Raw genomic sequence first — 24,351 nt, forward strand, 5'->3', positions numbered from 1 at the left:
TTCCAATGTTTTTATCAATGAATAAGTAGAATTTTCCAGGAATTGTGAGAGTTTCTCTAAGCTTCTTGAAGAAACTTTTGAATATCTTAGAATTTAGTCTACGTATTCACTTGGCTTATCAAACAAGAATTGCACTTGTTTGTGGTGCCTTCTACCTATCAACCAAAGTTCTATCTATCACTTGTTGTGGGTTAAGATTTCATCTTAGTTCATAACACAAGGGTATATAGGGTTTCGGTTTCCGCAACAATCATCAAACTTTGGTATGTTGTCTAAATCCCTTTCTTGCTTTGTATTTTTGTGTCGTTTCCTTGAATCTTAATTTGGTTTAGTGTCAAAAAAATCCCATCGCTAGTTCTTCTCTATCATTAGGATTTTTGTCATTGTCATGGCTATCCGTTTTTTTGTTGTGGTAAATTCGTTTGAATTTTTAATAAGCTTTGTTGCTAGTTCATGTGATAAAGTGTCTTGTGTGTTCTTGAGTAAAAAAAAAAGTCAGTCCGCATCTTACCAAGTTTTGGGAATTAGGGTTTCATGGTTGGTCATATATTTTCCTTGGAATATCTTGTGGATTCTTGGAGTTTTCTTCAATTCCTGAATCTCTTGATTATTTTTTGGAAAAATCTTGAAGTTCTTGACATAAAATCTGGTTTTCTTGCATAAATTGAAACAAGTTTCACAATCTTGAGTTTCTTGAATGCTAAACCACGTTCCTGAAACCGTGGCTGTTGTGATGTTTCTTGAAGCTGCAAATTGATATATATATATATATATATATATATATATGTATATGTATATAATCATCTTGAACAGCTCTTCTTGATACATTCTTCCATTACTACTCCAAGTTACATTCGGATAAGGAAATATATATATATGTATATGTATATAATCATCTTGAACAGCTCTTCTTGATACATTCTTCCATTACTACTCCAAGTTACATTCGGATAAGGAAATATATATATATATATATATATATATATATATATGTATGTATATAATCATCTTGAATAGCTCTTCTTGATACATTCTTCCATTATTAATCTAATTTACATTCGGATAAGGAAGTACGTGAAAAGGCAGCAAATTGTTTCCTAATCCAAACCCTACTTGGATTTGTTTCCTAAAGCCGTCAAATTTGGAAATTTATTTTCCAGCAATTAGCAAACCAACTTCAAGTCCGAAAATCACTTTGAAACAAGGGATTTTTATCACTTTTCATTGAATAAATAGAAAATTCCAAAATACCATCAGATTTTCCTCAATTTTCCAACCACATAGTGTCGGGTAGAGTCTATTTCTAGGTTCCTTAAAGTTTTAGCTTTCGTATCTTGTGTTTTAGTCATTATTTCGGATCTGTCTAGCAACAAACTACATGTCTTTGAGTCAAATTTTCAGATGATTCAACCTTAAAAATTTTGTTCCCTTCAACACACAGGAAGTCCTTCATTATTACTACACTTGTGTGTTTCATTGGTAAGCTTATTGTCATATTCTATAGCAATTTCTAATTTCTTCAAGGGTGAAATCAAGAGTTTTAGAGAACTTATTGGTGAGTTATTAAAGTGATCTGAGTGTAAAAACGAGTGTGAAAGTAAATACATGAAGGAGTGAGTGAGGATATTCCTTTCTTTGATACTAACCAATTTTTGCAGGTTTACCTTAAAGAATGTCTAACGGTGGAGAAGGAAGCTCCCAAGCTCTCAAATTTAAACTTTTTGCAGATGCAATGAGGGACGAATTTAAGTAGATTTTTTATGAAGCTATTGAACATCTTCATAGATGACTTGATTGAATAGAGAATAGGGTTGTCAAGAGGAGAGATTCCATGCCATCTAGTTCCAATGCAAATCTACCTCTTCAAAGTCAACCTATCCAAGGAGGAAGTATATTCCATTAGTTTCTGCCAAGTCTAAGCCTGAAGTTGAGCCACTTAAGGAGGAGTCAGTATAGGTTATTTACCAACGTCTTCTACAACAAAAGTGAATGAAGGACCAAGTTGACTGCACTACTCAAAAATCTCTGATAGAGGATTTGTTGAGACCAATGATCATGAAGTTCAACCTACACTAGCTAGTTATCAAGAGCTAGTTTGAGAGGATTTATGTGAGAAAAGTCGGGTACAACATGAGTATGCAAACAATGATGTAATAGTTGAGAATGAACAAGAGGTAAAAATCGAGGAAAGTGCAAAAGAAAAAGCTAGTGAACAATCAAGTGAGTTGAGTGAGAAAGAGGACGAAAAGAGGGAAAGTGAGCTGATTTTGAGTGTCAACAAAAATGAGAGTGAGAGAACTTATTGCTTTCCTAACGACTTTAACTTTGCTTTGTTTAGTGTTCATTGTCTTATGCAGGTTAAGGAAGTGAAGTGAAGTTGTTTGTTTGCTATTCCATTCCTAAGTCCCTTGTCAACATTGGAACTTTCCATCAAGTTTGCATTCCTGGATTATCTTCTATATGTCAACAAATCATGCTGAATTTTAGCACCAACACTGATGTTTCTTGTATAGCAAATGAAGCATCCAATGAGGTGATAATGCTGAGAGTACACATGGTTTCAAAGCTTTTAATTTGCCAAAAGTGGAAGCATTGGAGGAATTTACTTCCATAGCAAATGGATGCATCGCACGTGTTGGTGTTGAACAAGTTCAAGATGACAGTTGTTGCATTACTTTCTTTATGGCGTTTCAATTGCATCATTCGTGGTACTCCAAAGAATATTGGAAGAACACTACTCATCAGACGTTTCAATCTAAGCTATCCAAAAGGCATGCAAGGAGCAATGTTGTTGTTGCAACTTATCCATGCTTGCTTTGCATCAACATGGGAGGTTTCAACATTGGTGTCATGGATTCCATTTGCTTATTTACTATGGTTGTTGATCCCAGTGGGGTATATGTATTGCTCATCTTATCATTCACCATTTTTTCCCTAAGATTTGAGGACAAATCTTTTTCAAGAGGAGGGGATAATATGAGCAGGAAAGCTAAAAAAGATAACTTGGAGCTTGGTGCATGCAATTCAAGGTCAAGTTGGAGTTTATCGAAGCATTGAAGGAATCGAGTGTCCAATAAGTTCCATCAAAATTCTAATTCAAGTATTAATTTGCTTCAAGTTGAAAACTAAGTTAGACATGGGCATGCCTAACATGCATGAAGTCTTTTGGTTCGTGATATGCAAAGTCAAGAAATTGTCCCAAAACATATTGAGGGATCTAAGAATAAAATTGGAAACTTGTTCATCTTATTCAAGTAGTGGAAAGGTCAGATGGGGCAAACTATAGCTAAATTTGACTTCACATTTAAAGCTGAACTTATGTTGGTGTTTATGTCTTGAATCAATATGTTATTTTATAGTATTTTAGTGTCAATTTAGTCATTAGTTAGTTACTGAAATAATCGACCAAGTCATGATTATGCTAGAGCCAATTTAGGGTTTCCTTTTCTTACTAGGTTTTGGGGTTTGTTTAGTCTTTCCAAGTCGAATCACGAAGCTTGTATGATTTCCAAATCAGATTAGGTTTTTCGTGTCTTATAAGTTGTAGGGCTATAAATAAGCCACAACTTGCAACGTTTCTATCAATGAATAAGTACAATTTTCCAGCAATTGAGAGAGTTTCTCTAAACTTCTTGAAGCAACCTTTGAATATCTTAGAATTTGTTCTAGGTATTCGCTTGGCTTATCAAACAAGAACCACACTTGTTTGTGGCACCTTCTACCTATCAATCAAAGTTCTACCTATCGCTTGTTGTGGGTTACGAGTTCATCTTAGTTCATAACATAAGGGTTTATAGGGTTTCAGTATGCACAACAATCATCAAACTTTGGTGTATTGTCTAGATCTAGGCTTGTGGAATATGAGTTCTTCCAATTCTTGGTTGGATTCATATCAGCAATGGAGGCTTCAACTGAAAATGTTCGCAGGACTATAATCCAAAATGTTACCAAACTTGATAGGCTTGATGGAATGGGAACCAATTTCAATTGATGGAAGGATAAAATGTTCTTTCTCACCGCCCTTAAAGTGGTCTATATGCTTGACCCAAATCTTCAGCCAATTCCACAGCCAAAGGATGGTGATTTTGAGGAGTTAAAGGCACAAAGGCGTAAGCATGAAGATGACGAAGTATTGTGTGTAGGTCATGTCATGGATACTCTCTCAGATAGGCTTTACGACATGTATACATCCGTCAAGTCACCAAGGGAGATTTGAACCGCTTTGGAGTACAAGTATACTACTCAAAAGCAAGGTATAGACAAATTTCTTATTAAAAAGTATTTTGACTTTGTTATTATTGAAATTTCTTCTCTTCCTGATCAAGTGCATGATTTACATTTTGGTTTCAAAACTTAAAGATCTAGGTGTTGAGATTTCTGAATCATTGCAAGTGGGCAATTATATCAAAGTTGCACCCTATTTGGAATGATTGTCAAAAGAAACTTCTACACACAACTGAATTGTTCTCAGTGGACCAAATATTGAAGCATCACCATATAGAGGAAGATGTTAGGATTCTCTAAAAGAAAGATTTAGCTTCTACTCCTAAGGTGAACTATGTGGACGAGAGGAAGAATCACAACAATGGTCAAGGGTCTAAGAAGAGAAAATCTTCTGGACAAAATGCTATAAGTGCAAAGGATAAGAAGAGTAATCGGATAAGTTACAACTATGGCAAGAAGGGGCATTACAAGGAGTGTGACCAAAATACAAAACAAAAGAAGGATAATACCCAAGCAAGTCTTGTTGAAAACAAAGACATTGCAGAGATTGTTGCAATGGTGTCCGAGAGGAGAATATCTATGATCTCCAAATTGAATGTAACTTCATCTTCGTTCAATTCAAGTGATTGGTGGTATGACTTCGGTGCAAACATACATGTGTGTAATGATAAGTTCATGTTCAAGACCTATGAAGATGCTCCCAAAGGACATGTAGTTGAAATGGAAAATCTTGACACCACCAAGATGCATGGAAATGGGGCTGTGGATTTACAATTCACTTCTGGCAAGAAATTAGTACTCGCTAATGTACTACATGTTCCGAACATGAGGAAAAATCGTGTATCAGCTGATAGGGTTAGTAAAAGTGGTCTTAAAGTTGTACTTGAGTCTAACAAAATAAACTTGTTTGAAAGCGGTGCGTTTGTATAATGAGGTTATTCATGTGATGGAATGTTCAAATTAAGTATTAATAAAGTTTTTATTTCTGTTTGTATGGCTGATTCTTCCTATTCTTCATGGCATGGTAGGTTAGGACATATTAGTAATAAAACTTTATATTTTATGTCCAAACATGGACTAATTGCTTATAGTGATAAAGAAGAAAAGAAATGTGAAACTTGTGCTCAAGCAAAAATGATAAAGGTGAATTTTCCTAAGGTTGAAAGAAATACAAAATTGCTTGAACTTTTTCATTTTGATGTACGTGAACTAAATGGTTTTCTTACAAGAGGTGGTAATAGATATTTTATTACTTTATTGATGATTTGTTCAAGATTTGCTTATGTCTATCTTATGAAAAGTAGAGACGAGTGTTTTACCATGTTCAAATCTTACAAATCACTTGCTGAAAGTCAATTAGAAAAGAAAATCAAAATATTGAGAAGTGATAGAGGAGGTGAATATTTGCCTAGTGAATTCTCAATGTTTTATGAACAAAATGGTATTATATACCAAACAGGTGCACTTTATACGCCACAACAAAATGGATTGGCTGAAAGAGAAGAAAATAGAACTTTGGAAGACATAGTTAATTCCATGTTGGTAAGTTCTAGATTGCCAAAGAATTTGTGGGGTGAAACTTTGTTGGTTGCATGTCATATACATAATAGAATTCCTTCATTAAAAACAAAAGTCTTTTCATATGAAGTGTGGAGAGGGAAAAAGCCAAACCTAAGTTACCTTTGAGTTTGGGGTTGCATTGCTTAATATAGGGTTCTGGACAATAAAAGAAATAAATTGGGACCAAGGGCACTTAAAAGTGTGTTTGTAGGTTATGTAAAAAATTCTAAAACTTATAGGCTGCTTGACCTTGATTCTAATATCATAGTTGAATCAAGAGATGTACCATTTTGAAAATAAGTTTATCAAAGATTCAGAACCTATTGTAGATCCTACTAATGGTTTTGAACCACTCCAAAATATTGGTTCTTCTTCAAGTAATAAGAAGAAGGTAAGTGACACTCCTATTGAATCTAGGAGAAGTCAAAGACCAAGGAAAGAAAAGCATCTAGCATCTATCCTCATATTTCGTATCTTCACACGCTATTGTTTTCTTAGTTGAAGACGATAGGGAATCTCTACTAAATAGGATTGTGATCTTGTTGAATGTAGAAGACGATTTAAAAAGATTTAGTGAAGCTATGTTATAAAGAGATGCTTCGTTTTGGAGGGAAGTAGTAAATGATGAAATGGATTCATTATTGTCCAACAATACTTGGGTTCTAGTTGATTTATCTCAAGGTTCAAAACCAATAGGTTGTAAGTGGGTATTTAAAAGAAAATATGCCACGGATGGATCTTTACTAACCTTTAAAGCAAGCTTAGTAGCTAAAGGATTAAAACAAGAGGAAAGAAAAGACTATTTTGATACAATGCACCAGCTGCAAGAATAATTTCCATTAGAGTGCTATTGTCCCTAACTTCATTGTACAATTTGTTTGTTCATCAAATAGACGTTAAAATGGCGTATATGAAACAACTTGAAGGGTTTGTTATGCATGGAAATGAAATGAAAGTATGCAAGCTAGTTAAATCATTATATAGCCTAAAGCAAGCACCTAATCAATTGCATGAGAAATTTGAATCTGTATTGGTCTCTAGTGGATTTAGGTACAATAATACTGATAATTGCATTTATGCTAAATATGCTCAAGACTATTGTGTGATCATTTGTGTCTATGTAGATGACATGTTAATTGTTAGTAATAATATAAAATGTAGAAGATACTAAGGAGTATCTTTCTTAATGGTTTAAGATGAAAGACATTCGCGAGGTGGATATTATCTTAGGTATCAAAGTTAGGAAACATAGTGGGGGTTATGCTTTGTGTCAATCTCACTATATTACCAAGATATTGAACAAGTTTCAACATCTTAACGTCAAAGAAGTGAGTACTCCCTTTGATCCTAGTTTGAAGTTTCATGAAAATTCTGGAAGTTTGATTGCTCTACTTGAATATGCTGCAATTGGAAGTTTGATGTATGTAATGTATTGTACATGACCACGTATTTTATATATAGTTTGTAGACTTGCCAAATACACTAAAAATCCTAGTGTGGACCCTTGAAAGTCTATTGAGAGGATTTTTGGTTATCTTAAAAGAACCAAGAGTTTAGAACTCTTTTATAATAAATTTCCAGTAGTACTTGATGTTACTCAGATGCTAGTTGGTTTATTAGTGTGAATGACAAAAATTCCACAACCGAGTGGATAATCACATTGGGAGGTAGTGCAATCTCATGGGTTTCTAAGTAGCAAACTGTGATTACTCATTCCACCATGACTACTAAATTCATAGCTTTGGCTGCTGCATGTAAAAAGGCGGAATGGTTTAGGGATTTGTTACTTGATGTCAAGTTGTGGCCACGACCTATGCCTCCTATCTCTTTATATTGTGATAGTGAAACCACAATGTCTAGAGACTTAAATAAGGTATATATAATGATAAATCTAGACATATTAGTTTAAAGCATGAGTATCTTAGACAAATGTTACGAGATGGTGTTATGGAAATTGCACATGTAAGAACATACAACAATTTAACGAATCTATTGACTAAACCTTTACCAAGGGACTTAGTGAATACAATGTCATTGGGAATGGGGTTGAAAGCATTTGTCTAAAGTCATTTGCAATGGGAACCCTACTTTTATTCTAGCACTACCATTAGATGCAAAGGTTTAAAGGGTAATAAAAGTTGTTAAGCGATTGTGAACACTAGTACTTTGTATACAAATTACCCCACAAGTGTGTAAAATGGGAAATTGAATATATGATTAGTTATATTTTTAATGAAATGTAATTGCTTTCAAAGTGCTTTGTTACGTAAAGTTTGAAAGTGTTTTCACTTATATGATCATAGAAGTGGTGTCGCTTTTAGCAAAAGTATGATTTACTTTTGTAAATGATCATGAAACTAGACTAGAGCACATGGCCAGTGTATGTGGTATTTCTTGGCTAATTTACAAATATTGGTTTAATGTTTTATAAAGAACAATGATTTGATTAGTTCAAGTGATATACTAACACTAAAGGATAAGTTTTAATCTAACGATACTTATCTTTATGCATGGTGTTTTATGTGTGTTAATTTGTTTATTTCATTCACAAACTAAGTGAGGGAATGTTGGAATAGTTTGTGAATTGAAATGGAAATAAAGCTTGTTAAATTCAAAATATTGGACAAAAGGAAAATGCTTAATGTAGCCTCTTTATGACCATTATAGTGAGGAAATGCTTTTGGCAATTTTTGTCCACTGAAGGAGACTAATTGCAACCTCTTGATGATCATTGTAGTGAGGAAATGGTTTTGATGTTTTTGCCTATTAAAGGAGAGTAAAGTAGCCTCTTGATGGTCATTGAAGTGAGGAAATTGTGGCTCTTTAGTTTTGATGTTTTTTGGATTGCCTTTCCTATATAAATGACAAGGTTTTAGTAAAACAAATAGATGTAACCATTTTGGTACTCTCTTAGTAAAAGTCCTTTTGATTTTGTTGTCAAAAGATTCTTCATTCTTGTTGTATGCTAGAGATATATTGCCTTAACCTATTGTCTTGTTTTATTTTCTTAATAGATAGCTGGAGATAGAAGCGGCATGAGGAAGGGTGGGAGGGTAATAAAAAAAACATGTTAGCACCAAGAAAATTAGTTTGGAAAGGAAAAAAAAAAGAATGTTTTGTTTAATGTGTCACAAGGCTGATACTTTTGACTATTTGTTCATTTAAATTCTCTTTTAGACTTTTACAGCCGTAGTGACTTTAGATTACCGGGCTTTTAAAATTATAAGACTTTATTTTACTATTTTCTTCTAACCATTCGAAGATGACATAAAAGAATCCTAAAATATTATTTCAACTTCTTTCAAGGGAAAAATGTTTTAGCTTTGAGATCAAGTATTAACAAAATCAAAGCTGTCAGTACATTCTGCTTAAGAACTTAATTAAAAATTTGCTTCTTCTAGAGGAGTCCATCTTACGTGTTAAATCCCAAACATGCAAAGTGGTACCCATATATATATATATATATATATATATATATATTTTTTTTTTTTTGGGTCAAAAAAATGTTATCCACTGTAGTATTAATTCAATTTTCCTCTAGTATCATTGTTCCAAAAAAAGACAACCATCCGACACATGTCACACTTGAAATTTTCCCTCTTTAGAATGTCGAAATGATGCTTACGAACAACCAAAAATTATTGACTTTACGACTCATCACTAAAAAAGATAATATAAAAAATATATTGTAGATAAGATAAAAAAGGACCTCACTCTCTTTTTTTTATTTGTCTTCTCCTTCTTTATTTGATAAATGGCAGCCTTAATATATTGTAAAGCAAAATTGCAAATTTAACTTGTATATCTAATAAGTGACTAATTTACGTTATATTTGAATGACATTCTATGTTATTTTTAGTCACTTTGGTTATATTATTGGAGGAAAATGAATCATTTTGGCTATAATTGGTAAAAAATGTTCTTAAGTGATTAAATGAGATTTTTATCACTTTTTACTTGTATTTTGTGCATTTTGACAGCTTTGACACATTTTCGTGTTTCAGCTATAACTTGAGCTATAGGGATCGTATTGAGATGATTCTTGAACTAATTTGAAGATAAGAGATAGATCTACAACTTTGGTGAAAACATTAAAATCCAGTTTGAAGGTTTTCCTAGTCAAAAAGTCGAATTACAGTAGCCAATTTCTATTAGTCGAAGCTAAAACAGGGCATTGAGCAGTCAAGGGTATTTCAGTCATTTATCCGCCTACACAAATCCAAATGAGGTGATTCTTGATGCATTCGAAAGCTAACTCAAAGGACTACAATTTTTATGTTTTGGTCAAGAGTTAATTCAGCTTCCATCATCAAGAAAAGTTTAGTTGAAGTTGAGGAAAAATCAGAATAGAGCTGGAAATTGAACAGAAATTGCGCAAAAAGTCACTATAGCAATCCGACCGGAACTTGGCTGGATTTCTAGCGGGATTGTGGTCAGCAAAGGCTGCTCTCTATTTGCACAAGTTGTTTTCAACTCCAATAAGTCACATGTAATGCTAGACATGTGACAACCATTACCAGCTGTAAAAGAGAGGTGTAAACCTCATTTGTTGACCACCTTTTACCTTTATATAGCCAAAACTTGCAAGATTCAAGGAGAGACATACGGGAGAAGCTTGGAAGTGCAGAAATGTAGCTCTTCCATTTTCTGTGTGTTAGATTAGTTTAGTATAGAGTAGTATAGCTCATCCACTCTTGTATATTGACTAGATTAGGATGAGCATGGAGATGAAGAAGGAGTTGAAGCTCAAGTGACATGGGTTATCTCTTCTCCAACTCTTTATCTTTTGAATTGGATTCTTAAGTATGGTTAACATGCAAGTTCTGGATTTTGTGTTTATTATGCATCTTTAAAGTTTATGCCTTAGGTTTGGTTGAACTTTCTATGATTGTTAGTGTTTATTATTTGGTTATTTGAGCAAGTTATTTAGCATTTTAGCACTATAAATCATGATTAATCTGGTACCATTAATGTGATTATTTAAGGTGTTGTTTCTGCAATGAAAATTGAGATTTAACACTTGTTCAAGAAGTGCTAAACATAGGGAGTACACTCACGAGAGTAGAGGTGCACCTATGTGGTTTTAGTGATTCATTTCATGTAATTTCATTGAAGAAATGAACTTATAGCTAATCTCATAATCATGAGAATAGGTATAGATTAGTTATGAGTATAATTGATTTACTACGAAAGTAGGATTCATATGCATAAAGAAATTACACCATAGCAAGCCAAGATAGTAATAACCAGTGATCCAAATATAGCACTTGCATGAGTAGTTAGGGATACCAAAACCTAAGGAGCTTCATTTGTTATTTTTTTGTATAAGTTCAGTAAGTTTTACTTGTTATAATTTATTGATAGTCTAAATAATAGAGAAGCTTTAGTAACACCGGTAATTGTTCAATCTTCATCGTGGGATCGACCCGATATACACCCTAAACTACTAATTTGACCTGTATACTTGTAGTCAAACTGGTGTAAATCGAATTTTAACTTGTACGTATAGCAAAAGCCCATCAATATCAATACTAGAAAACAACATTAATAAAGGGTTTATTCTCAGTTCATTATTTTATTTGATTAATTATAGAGTTTGATTATGAACAATCAGCTTTTGAGATATTCTTACTTGTTTCTATATTTAGATTATAGATTTTAATAATAAAAAATTTATAATCATCTAAAGAGTAACTTTTGTTGATTCTAATTATTCTCTATAATCACTTTTTATAATCAAATTTTGCAAATATCTATAATCAAATTTTGCAATATCTAAATCAAATAAGAACAAGGCCAAAGTATAGACGTTTACTTACTCTTTGGAGACTGATGAAGTTCTTTCCACGAGTCTTCTGGTATCATTTCATCATATGACACTAGACCACTATTGTTGGGGCTTTTATGGGAAGGTATTTCAACGTTCACCGTTTCCAAGGGTCCTCGAAGCTGGTCAATTGTATTTTTACTTTTCAATGTTGATATCCTGCAAGGCAATTTTTTCATAAAAAATTTCTTTTCTTTCTTCATCACCCTGCAATAGGAAAGCAAAGGAGTATATATGAGTGAATTATCTAATGTTGCTCTGCAATGACCAGTGCAAAGAAAACAGCACTAGCACACTATTACATTTAAATTCCCATTCCTAAGGCTTTTTTTTTTTTTTAAAAGCAACTTCGTAGCACTTTTATTGATAGAAACAAATTTTACAAACGGAGAATTCCCATTCCTAAGTTACCATGCCAGGATACTTTTTTTTTTTTTGACAAAATCTTTATAAAAATATTTATAAAGTCCTTCTCTAATCCTTATAAATCGATCACAAAATATTGGTTTCACTCTAGTTCACTAACTTATAAATTGTTAAGCTCTAGAAATTAGTTTTTTTTTTCTAATAAAGAAAGAATGGGTTTAAAAATTGAGAGGGGGATCGAGGAGGTGGGTGAACTCAGAAGTTCTAACTCTTGAAGTTTCAACGTTTACCATTAGACCAAACCCTCCTCGATATAATTCATACCTCATCTAGTACTCCATCTTATGTATTAATTCTTAAAGCTTGACAAAATTACTTGTATTAGGAAGTGTCGTCAAAATATTTTACGCCTACCGAAACATAAAATGCCTTAGACGTAATGGAGGTAAGGTTTTCAAAGCCCCCTCCTTTTCATGTATTATGCTTGTTCCATAGCCAACATGATTGCTAGAGACCTATGCCAAACCACCTTTAATGAAAATGGAAAAAGGAAGGGGGGTAAGAAAAAAGCGCTGGACTATACCTCTGTCATGTCCAAAATCAAGCAAGCTTGCCATTTAGCAGTAAATAGTTCTAGTAGATTGTGATTATTAGTAGGATTAAAACCCGACCCAAACTAGAGGTGGCAATTTGGATTGAGATCCATTTATCCATCCATATAATCCATAATTAAATGGATTTGGATTATCCATTTATGGTATTGGTTTTAAATAGTTGATCCAAGTAAAACCATTAAATTAAATGGATTTATATGGATTATCCACAAAAACCACATATATCCATTTCCCTAAAAACCAAATAAAAGAAACGGATAGATCCCTCTAACTAGAACCAACTGGGAATGAAGGACCACATGTGACAGCTGTTGAATGAAGGATTGAGTGGGAAAATCTTAACAACTTAAACATAACTAATTTCCAACGCCCTTTGCACGCTGAAGACTTGGGGCATGTGGTTGTTAATTGACATCTCAGATGCTGTAGAATTATTAACGGAAACTTGCAGAATAGATCCACATCAAATTAATGAAGGTGAGAAAAAAAGTGATTAGGACGTCCAGAAATTCACGATTTAGACTAGTCCAAGATTATTGTGTTTATAAATATTCTGGCTTTTTCTCAAAGCTATTCATATTACAAGAAATGGTAATACAAAAACAAAGTAACCAAAATATTTAAATGCATTATAAATGGATAATTGGTTTTTATTTAATCCATTTAGATCCATTTATTAAATGGATCTATATGGATTGGATAAATTTCATCCACCATCCATTTAGTCAAAACCAATTATGAACCATTTATCCATATTGCCACCTCTAACCCAAACTACTTAATATTTGATGTCGTATCATCTCGAAGATTACTTTGCCTACTTATCAAACTAAATATTAATAACAATTTGTGTTTAGCAAATTTTAAATTTGAGTTGAACTTGGTTGGATCAGTATACAATTTGAAATTATACATGTTAAAGATTCAAGCAACTCAAACTCGAATAAAGTTCGTGTCAATAAATAAACAAACTAAATTTGAATACCATTATAATTTTATTAAATAAATCAAACCTTAAGGTATTCGAATTGGTTAAACTCATTACATCCCTAACTTCTAGAGAACTTTTGTGCTCAATTCATTGAGATAAAATGTTTACGTCAAATAGAAATCCACCTTATTGATTCGATTTCCTTTGACTCGCTATTCCACCATCTTTTGACTTGAATATGAGTAAAGTGTTCTGAATTTTTTCTTTTTCTAAAAAAAAAGTAGAGCTTTTGACTAACCTGTCAAGTATAACCCATGTTGCTCCCAAATTTTTAGCAGCTTGAACCGCGATTACCTTACATGAAGGCCCGGCTTCCAACTTGAAGTCGAGCTTAATCTGTGAATATTGTTCACTACAATGGCTCAGTCATATTTTGACCCATTTAAATTGTGTAAAATAAAGCCAAAATCAATTTTTGACCATGTAGTTTGTTTTGTAAAATACAAAATTAGGAGCTAAAACAAGCAACTCAACATGCAAGTCAAGCAGAAATTCTCCCAGCACATCCAAAAAATAAAAAATAAAAAATTGGCAACTTAATCAGAAGCTCCTTCTGATAATACTAGGAGGAAATATATTATCTGCGCACTTTATAAAGTGAAAATAAACCCGATTTAACATATGCTCAAATTCGATACTTCAGATTGATTCTTGATTTAGATTATCATTTTAGCAACCTGTTTAACACAACTAATTGAAAATTTCTTAACTCATGTTTAGCCACGTGCTTTAATCTTGTGTAAGAATCTTAGCGTGCTTAACTTCCATATTTATTGTCTTCAAGTAATAAATAAATAGTTGTATCACAAAAACTGTCCTCTAATTCATTTCAGAGTTCAACTATAGAAAACAATTTAAAATCATGATTAAGAAATAGATACAAAGAGGGAAGTCCTTTAAATCGATGTGAGACATTAGTTAGTTTGTACCTGTCTTTTGCAAGTCGTATGTCATTGAGAGTAGAATTCTTTTTGCAAAACTGAATACTGGTTTGGGATTGTCAAAATAAAGATGTAGGCTATCCAAAAGCACTACCTCTCATGAAGCTTTACCAAAATGGACCAAGTAATGATTCTTAACATCAATACTTGTACGCCAGCATAGAAGAATTTTACTTTACCATATTGGAGCAAAATTTATTGTTATTAGCCTAATAAAATGAAAAAATCAATAAATTGTTGTCACGACAATGCAAACAAAGGACAAAATTAACAGGCAAAATTCAGGGCAAAAAACCTTGATAGCCGTTAAAATATTTCCTAAGTCTACTTTTGACAATCAAACTTTTTTTTTTGTTTTAATTTAGCCACTCAACTAACTAATCATTATATCTGTCGCCATTTCTCTTAATCTACAAAATAAACCTAACGTGTTCAAATCATGTGTCAAAACCTAAGGATAAATATGTCTACTGAACTTCTCGACTCGAAGACAAAAAATTTCATTGACCACTAAACTATTCTGATCATACACTTTTAACCAGTCAATTACTGTTTAATTCAAAATGGCCACTCAACTTACAAATGTGTGTATTAGTAACCATTGCATCCAATTTTGATGTTAAACTTAATGGAATGAGTTGCATGTGCACTGCATATACCAAAGACCATAGGTAAATACATTTGACAAAAATCTTAAATAGACATTGAACTATGCAAACAATATATTCTTAGTTTTCTTTCATTCAAATTAGCCACTCAACTCACCAAAATAATATATTAGCGAGCTTTCATTCAAATTTGTCATTAGATCTACTATTTTTCATTTAATTTCGAGTGTCTTGGAAATAATTCACAAGAACTTGAGCATATAATTTAGATTTTTTGTCAAAACTTATAAAGCAAAATATATTAAAGCAACTATTAAAGATTCTAAATTTTGTTTTTCATTAATTAAAAATCTAAAATTCTAAATGGAAAAAAAATCTAAAAAACTGTCCTTGTTATTGGTACGTGAAATGCACGTACAGCTCATTTGATTAACATTAACTAAAACATTTAATGGAATCACCACAGTTATATCGATGTAGGGGTTCAGTGACTATATTGATTAAAAAAAATTTTGAGCAACAAAAAGTGAATGAGCAAAATAGTTTAGTGGCTGTCAGAGTTTTTATATTCGGATTAAGAAGTCAGTGGATATATTTACCCTTAAATCTGGACAAGTGATCTGCACATGTTTCGTTTATTTTGTAAATTAAAAGCAAAATCCAATGAAATTACCACAGGTATACTGGTTAGTTAATTGAGTGATTGAATTAAGACGAAAAATAGTTTGATGGTCAAAAATAGATGCAATGAATAATTTAATGGCCGCGAGGTTTTTTGCTTCAAAATTTATACTGCAAAAAGAAGAAAAGCATAAAGACTTGGGAGAGTACTACAAGCAAGAATATTAAATTCCCATGGAACTCGATAGAATTAAGTTTTTAAGAGAGTAATCTAAAATTTTTATCACGACAATCGAATCCCAAAACATCTGGCTGTTACTGATTGAAATCAATTTGTGACAAAATGTCGATATTTTTAGCAGATATATAGCAGTATTTTTCTTACCTGAGCAGTTAGTTCATTTTTCTAAATGGCAAAAGCGTCTATGAGAACAAAACAAATGGAAGGTTTGGTCAAAGCCTATTCTTGTCCGTATTAGACACACCCACGAGAAATATTTTAACCAAGACCAAATAAATTTTGGAATGGGACAAGTTCATATTTCCTTGGGGTTTTTGACTGCTTCACTTGCCCCCCAATTGCATTATACATCTACTCCCTTGTTTTCATTTTTAATATCAGTTTTTTTTAAGGGGGAGGATTGAGTTGGGCAATAAGGTGGGAGAGATTGTAAGTAGGAGTTTTAGGTTCAAGACCTCTCAGTTTTATTTTTAATATCACTTCCATGAAAAATTCATATGAAGTGCTTGAATGTATTTTTTTTTTCAAATTATCCTTCCCTAGCTCAAAAAATTTTGTATTACAATTTAACTAATAATATTTGAAAAATGAATAAAAAGAGAAAGATATTTATCCTAAAAAATTACTTATGTGAGTCACAGAGAGTCCTGTAGGTTATAACCAAACCATTGAGAAAATTCACATTGAATCTTGATGCTAGAAAATACTTAGAGCTACAAGAAATTGACACTAAATTCACACTTAATGGCATCTTTAGCGCATGTCTTATTAGCCTAATCAAAGTAAGGTACTTTTCTTAAGAGTTTATAAGCATCAAATTTTAGATTTTTTTAGTTCTCTTAATAGCATTATTATGATTTACCTTATCATTGCCATAAGTAACTTTTTAAGATCAGCATACCTCTTTCTTATTCCATTTTTAAAGACCTTTATTGGAGAATTTGTTGTATTACATGAGTATCCAATGGTAATTTGGGAACTGAAATACATTTTAGCATTTAAATGAGTTTTTAAAGTAAATTGACACACTTTCTCACATCAAAATTAAAAATAGGGGATGCAAATACGGTATCCGAAATTTCATGGGGCTAAATGAAATTGTAGAAAACCTCAAGGAAGGGGTATTCCATTTGGAACAGAATATGTGATAGGTAATAATGTCAACTTATGTTTGGTTGTTCTTGTATGGCTTTACCCTTAGCACAACCTACAAATGGCCCAGGAGCACAATTTCCATGCAACAAATTACATTCATCTATTAACTGGTACAACTGATAAAATTCAGATTGTGAATTAAAATCTCAGATTTAGAGTACAAAGTGACATTTTGTAAATCAATTATGTATTTGTTTGCTTATATTTATTTGCTGATAATAAAATTTACAAGTTGCTCTTGGAGCAAACTCAACGAGAGATTTAGCACTCGTAACTAATTGGTATAACTGAAAAACATTATATTCTGAGAAACATATAAAGAGTAGCAAATGATCGTAATCACTTCATTATTATTGTCATCCTTTTTTTTCTTTATACTGCTTTGCAGATAATAAATTGTACAAGTTTCTCTTGGAGCAAAGTTTGAATGCAAAAATTAGCACACAGTAACTGATTACTTTAACAGGGAAATATTATATTATGAGCAAAAAACATATGAAAGTGTAGAAAGTTCCTCGGTAGAAAATTTTATATGCGAAATTTTGCCCTTCTTCCTTGCAATGCGTTTACCATTTGTATTCTTTGAACTATAACGTGCCTTTCTTCCGACCTCTTACCACATGATTATTTGGAACATCTAGCTGGATGTGGAACATGTGCGGTTGTGATATATCCAATTCTATTCAATTATTGTATTTGTTAAGATATTTGATGTACAATTACATTATCTTATTATATTTAGATACATAAAATATGTTATTCATGCAGACAAACTTGTTCACAAAGATAACAAATTTAACGTATTTATACACTAAATAATGTAGCAAATGCAATAGTCTCAAAAGATCAACCATAGATGCAAAAAGACCAAAGATTTATAACAAACATAAAAAGGGGTAGAAGTTTTGATATAGAGAAATAAAAACCATGAACGACTAAAAATACGTTAGAGCAAGCAGAATGGGCAAAACCTTCCCCATTGTCGATTCCTTCAAAAGTTTCAGATTTTGCGAAAGCTGTTCCTTCTTTTGTGCGTACTCGGCCTCCACAGTTCTTGAGTTTGTTAAACTTGAATTTACTTTCATCTTGTATCCCACTGGATGATAGGAAACAAAAGAGTAAGGATCATGGGCTTCAATAATTTGAGTCCTAGTAATACTCAATAATGAATGCACTAGTACAGCAAATACAGATACGAATACAACAAATTTATGCACTAAAATAATAATTATAGAGCATCGATGAATTTTTTGCTTACACTATACAACCCACCATAAGAAGTAATTGCTGTTTGATAATCATGCTTAAGTTCATAAATTGGTGTACGCATTAATGATACTGTGTTCGTGTTGCTAGCTCGCTACAAAAAGAAGATTTTTGGTGAAAGCAACTTTCGTAGGAAAAATCCCAAATTCGTCAGTAAATACAGATATGAAGACAACAAATTTATGCACTAAAATAACAATTATAGAACATCGACAAATTTTTTGCACACAGAATACAACACACGGGTAAGAAGTTATTGTTGTTTTATACTCATGCTTAAGTTCATAAGTTATAAGTGTACACATTGTTGACATATATTAAACCAAACAATATTTAGAAGTTTAGTAGTTTTAGAATTATATTTTTTTATTTGGTAACTAGATTAGAATTGGTGTCAAACTTGATTTAGGAAATAGGTTCAGTCATGTTTTAATACTATAATTAGAATAGGATTTGTGGTTATGTTTTTCTATTTAAGGACTTGAAGTCCTAAGTTTGCAGCAGAGGGAAATTAGTGAATTGAAACAGAATATTTTGTCTCATCCCATGCCTTTTTTAATGCTTGTTATTTATAAGATTTTAATGTTACTTCTACTGCATGATTATTCCTGCTAACAAGTGATATCAGAACCCTAGATTCAAGAGTTTGATCCTGAAGTGTCTATAGTGCCTAGAGCGTTTATAGAGTTGGTGATAGAGGAGGCTCTAACATTTGTAGTGCCTAGAGGGCTTACCGAGTTTGTGTTAGAGGAGGCTATACCATGGAAGGATATAAAATATTGTGGTAGAATACTCGTATATTGAAGAATTGGACCACAAGGGTTGATCTTGGGGTACTCGTTCGTTGATTGAAATTAGGAAAAAGTAACTCTAATTGGACAAAGGTCTAAAAGAGGGACCCTATTGAGATTTTTGGTGTTGTGCAGTGATCAAGAAAAAAAGTATTACTAGATTATTGATTGTCACAGTAGTGTTTGATCAAGCCTGAATCAAAGGAGGCCAAGAATTTCAAGCATGAAAGAAAAAATTTTGTGATGGTATGTAAATTATTTTAAGTTGCCATGGAGAGAGAATTTGCGAATGGTGAAAGATTAAAAATTTTGCAGACATTGAGTACTATTGAAGAAAGACGAGAATGGGAGAACATAATGGAGAAATATCTCACAAGGTGTGGTTTGGATGACATTTTTAAAATAAATTGTTTCTATCGTTTGCCAAAAGAACACAAGAAAAAGACGGGAAAGTTTTTTGCAGGATTATGCAAGAATCCATTGTTGAAAAATATTATATGAGACTCTTTAATTATTTATTCAAGCAATGTTTGAATGTTTTTGTTCAGATCTCTATTTTATTTTGATGGAGTATGATTATGAGACTAATCGTAAGTCAAAACTTGGTTTGACATGGGAAATTAATTTGGAAAAAGATATGTTTGTTGATAAAGAGGTTTTCGAAATATTTGACATATTTGAAAATTATAATTTGCATACTTTAGTTGGGGCGATTGATGAAGAAGAATTTGTTAGTCAGTGCATTAATTTGGTTGTGGATGAAGATGGAAAAGAAATTGTTGGTAATTATGGGGTGGATGAATCCATTGGCAATTATAGAATTGAAAATTATTTGCAACAAGAACGATATGATTTATTGTTTGAAGATAGTGTGAATTATTATTATCCAAGGAAATATGGAAGCTCTAATGGTGAATGGGTCAATGTGGATGAATTTTTCGATCAAGTGAAATTGGCTGCCGAATTGTATGCAAAGTATAGGCATATCTTACTCTCACTGGTGAAGATGAAGATAAAAAATAAATTGGAATTGCATCTGAGTTATGCTTTTTATAGAGGTTGCAAAGGCAATTTAAGTTCATGATGGCATTAAAGATGATAATAACAAGGGTTTGGTTTAAAAGAGGTATTGTTGACATATTTTAAACCAAGCAATATTTAGAAGTTTAGTGTTTTTGAATTATATTTTTTATTTGGTAACTAGATTAGAATTGGTGTCAAACTTGATTTAGGAAATAAGTTGAGTCATGTTTTGATATTATAATTAGAATAGGATTTGTAGTTATGTTTCTCTATTTAAGGACTTGGAGTCCTAAGTTTGTAGTAGAGGAAAATTAGTTAATTGAAGTAGAATATTTTGTTTCTTCCCGTGTCTTTCTTATTATTTATTATTTGTAAGATTTTAATGTTATTTCCGCTGCGTGATATTTCCTGCTAACACATTAATTATACATTGTTTGTGTTGCTAGTTATTGTATAGGCCCTTAGTGGTGAGATTGGAAAAATGGCCGGGGGGAGTTGCAATGGGGCAAACCCATCTTTCAAAGTTCCTTAACTGCATCATATTGTCCAATAAAGGAGTGATGATATGTATGAGTTGGTTCTTGATCAAAAACAATCTATACTAAATTTAAATGGAAAAAATGGAAGACTATTACAACTATTAAAATTGTAAACCAAGAGCATATATCACGGTTGCATAATGGTGATGACTTGCTCACTAATACGTTTAGGATAAGTAATTTCAAGTCTAGTTGTATTTGTAATCACTAATACCAGTACATTTGCGGTCCCTACTAAGACAATCTTGGCGAAAAAGTCAAAGGTGGCTTTTTGTACCTATGCTTTACACCTAGTGAAACTAGTGTTTTGAAAATCAGATTCCATGGACTAATTCAACCAGTTGAATCGTGACTATAGTCTGATTCTCTATTTAATCTAAGAAATCAAATAAAATGATCAAATCTAGTCAAGAGTCTGTCAAACTAGTCAAAGCCGGTAAAAAATTGGCTTTTGGTTCGATTTTTCACTAAATAGTTTTTATATATTAATTTTATCCAAATAATTGAATATTAAAATAATAAAAAACTTAAAATTATTTGAACCAATATTGAACTGGTCGAACTGATTGAACCATGAACCAGAACCTCATCCAATTCACTTATCAATCCGAGTTTCAAGACATTGACGGTAATAGAGAAGAGCGGACCATTTTTTGTTTTTTGTTTTTTTTGGGGTGGGGGCATTTCTTAGTTTGTTTTGTAGATGGCATGAAAATTTACCTGATGAAGTTATCTCACTGGGACTGGGGTTAGTCACTTGACGAAGAACGCCCACAAGAGTAAGCTCATCTCCAGGAAATAGCTGCAAGCACTCGAGGGCCTGTATCATTGCAGTACAATTCAGATCTTTTGTAGCATCCAAAACCACGGCCACCTTCTCACCTCCCATGGAGGTTAACAATCTTTCTTGCCAACAGGATCGGATGCTGTGTTGATTTCAACTGCTTATTCAAAGAAAATGACGAGGATGATTAACCATTTGCATAGCTGACCTGATTCGAGGTTGATCATCTGAGTTGATAATTGACAAACAACAACATTGGTTTTCAGAGTTCAATCCAAAGACTAGGAGAAAAAAAAAAACTTTCAAGGTAAAAGATCTCTGACCTGCGTGGAGAATTGAAGATGATAATTGTTTCTTGCAGATATCGAATATCCAGAGAAAAATGTCTTGATTCTGGAGAAGTATCGTGACACCAGTGTGAGTGCATATTCAACTTCTGAGTTTATGAGCCTGTGAGTCGATTCCATTTGCACAAGATTCATTGAGGTTAAGGTACAAAGATTGTTATTTTCTAGGCTAATTTAGATATACAAATAAACAAGATTGGTCATAGCAAGGTTCTCTCTTGTTTTGTTCGCAAGTACTTTAAAATTTCCGGTGTTGATAATGACTTCTAGTATACATATATGCTTGTTTGACTAGTTGAAAAGGCTGTGGGTATGGAGCTTCATACTTTGCTTGGAGTACTCATCCTCATGAATTATTCCATATGCGTAGTCATAAACGCTTGAAAACATCCAACAAACCAACTAGAAAGGTCTATAAAATATGTGGACTGAAAGTCTGAAATACAGGGAGTTAAATATTGTTAATCGTGGAACATTATTGTTAAATAAATTTTTTCAGGAGTAATTCCAAACGTGGGTTCAACGAAACATGTAGTAGAATTAGTTAACTCAGTCGGCCAAATTAGAAAAAGCCATTAGGATGCTCCAAAATTGTTGATGCAAAATGCTCTTAGCTAGATTTGGAGAAACACTACAGTACCGACATGCAATAACTAACATATGACTTGCATATATAGAAGTTGACATTTGACCCAAAAAAAAAAAAAAAAATAACTAACATATGACTGGCAAAATACTTGGTCTTCCTGATGATCCGATCAAAGACCATACCTAAATGGATTCCTGTTATGTTTTTTTTTTTTGATTGTTGGGTGTTTTGTGGTAGTAGCATTCATTATCCAACTCAAATTAGTCCGCCAGTATTAGTAATGATGAAGATGGGGCTAGGAATAGACTACTATACTGAAACATGGCGCTCATTTGCTCAATTAAGTTTCAGAAAAAAACTGAAAGGCACAATAAGTGGATTGGATGCGGCAGGAGCAGGAAGCTGGTTTACAAAATCTACCCATTATTAGGAACCTCCAATTATTGATACAAAAGTGCTTTAGATTTCGAGAAGCCTTAGACCTCCATGGGCGTTCCACTTTCAATATTAATTTTAGACATTTTATACCTTAACTTTTCATATTCGTCCCCTTTAACTAGAGCACATAACAGCGTTAGCAAGATTCACGGAACAAAGGAACATGTACACATTATACACGCAATGTGTACGTCAATTACTGCATGATCCTCTATTCTGCATTAATACACCATTCCATTGATAAAAAATTGGAGTACCAATACCAGTCCTATCTTTTTTAAATCTAACTTATATCTTCTTCTATTCATCTCCAGATGCTCCAACCAAAGTTAAAATTAATTTGTAATATGTTATAATTGTGTTTAGGACATAATCGATTATTCCACGAGTGAATTTTATTTTTGTTTCCATTAAATATCTAATTCTGTGATGCATTCATATGAACAAGATTAGCAGTAGATTATTTAATTGGATGAAAAATATTAATATGTTAAGGCTATTATGGTCATTTTTAGGGCCAAGGGAGGTAAGTGTAATATTGAAAACCTAGGTGAAATTGTCAAAAAATCTCGAGGGAGGTTTCTGAAATTATCCCTAAAATTTAAAGTGTAAAGTAAAAAATAGGTTTTGCAAAGTAGAATTACTCCCGTCCCAATTGATCAGTGTACTGTGTCTCATTTGATCATCAAAGACCGTATCAGAGTTAAATTTCTTCTTTGTTGTCCACCTCAAATTGCTTCCACCAGGTAATGGTGAAGCTGGGGAAAAGACTAAGTGAAAATTACATGGCAGTCCATTTGATCAAATTAACTTGAAGAAAAATGAGAAAGAACTGTACTATTAGTGGGAAGTTGGATGAAAAGAATGCTTACGGAATCTACATCTTCTTTTTAAGTATATTGGAGTTGTTTACCTTTTGATTAAATTCTTGGCTGTGATAAAAGAAAATCATTTCGATGGGACATCAAATATTCCACACATTATCATCCAATGCAACACCAAAGATTTCTTAACGGGAAATGGAAGCTAAAATCATTTTCATTGCTCGTGCATGAAGTGAACTTAAGAGTCAAAACTTTCATCTTCAACTAATCATTAATCGACTCGAAGGGCTCTTTGTTCAAGAATTTCAGCTATTTAAAATGGAGGGAAAGTGGAAGAAAACGGAATATTTGGAAACAAGTCCCCATTTGGCAAATAAGTTTTTTTGGTGTTTGTCTAAAATTTTACTGTAGAAGTCATAGGAAAAATTTTTGAAGTGGATAAATTTTTTACTATTTTGAAGTATATAGTTTAAAAATTTTGAGGAGTTTTTAAGATTGCTGTAACTAAAGTTGTTAAAAAACTTATCGAAGATAAACTTGGACAAAAACTTGTTTGCCAAACAGGCCCAAAGTTTTTAAGTTCAAGAGATTTTCTAGGCACG

The 24,351-nt window shown here is 32.6% G+C and overlaps 1 protein-coding gene across 2 annotated transcripts in view; it reads right to left on the reverse strand.

The window, feature by feature from the left end:
* The window catches only part of LOC140035990 (uncharacterized), a 45,797-nt gene extending 23,786 nt beyond the window's left edge, over window positions 1–22,011 (reverse strand). Inside the window, exons 1-5 of one of the 2 annotated variants that reach the window (XM_072077292.1) lie at window positions 21,875–22,011; window positions 21,488–21,778; window positions 18,120–18,244; window positions 13,821–13,918; window positions 11,604–11,818 (exon numbers count right to left, since the gene is read on the reverse strand). In XM_072077292.1, coding sequence (XP_071933393.1) covers window positions 11,604–11,818; window positions 13,821–13,918; window positions 18,120–18,244; window positions 21,488–21,656 — 607 coding nt within the window. In that variant the 5' untranslated portion in view covers window positions 21,657–21,778; window positions 21,875–22,011. The remainder of the gene's footprint in view (window positions 1–11,603; window positions 11,819–13,820; window positions 13,919–18,119; window positions 18,245–21,487; window positions 21,779–21,874) is intronic. The other variant, XM_072077291.1, reaches the window with a different exon arrangement.
* Between the last annotated feature and the right edge of the window lie 2,340 nt (window positions 22,012–24,351).

This window comes from Coffea arabica, chromosome 2c, assembly GCF_036785885.1.
Source record: "Coffea arabica cultivar ET-39 chromosome 2c, Coffea Arabica ET-39 HiFi, whole genome shotgun sequence".
Classification (NCBI taxonomy): domain Eukaryota; kingdom Viridiplantae; phylum Streptophyta; class Magnoliopsida; order Gentianales; family Rubiaceae; genus Coffea; species Coffea arabica.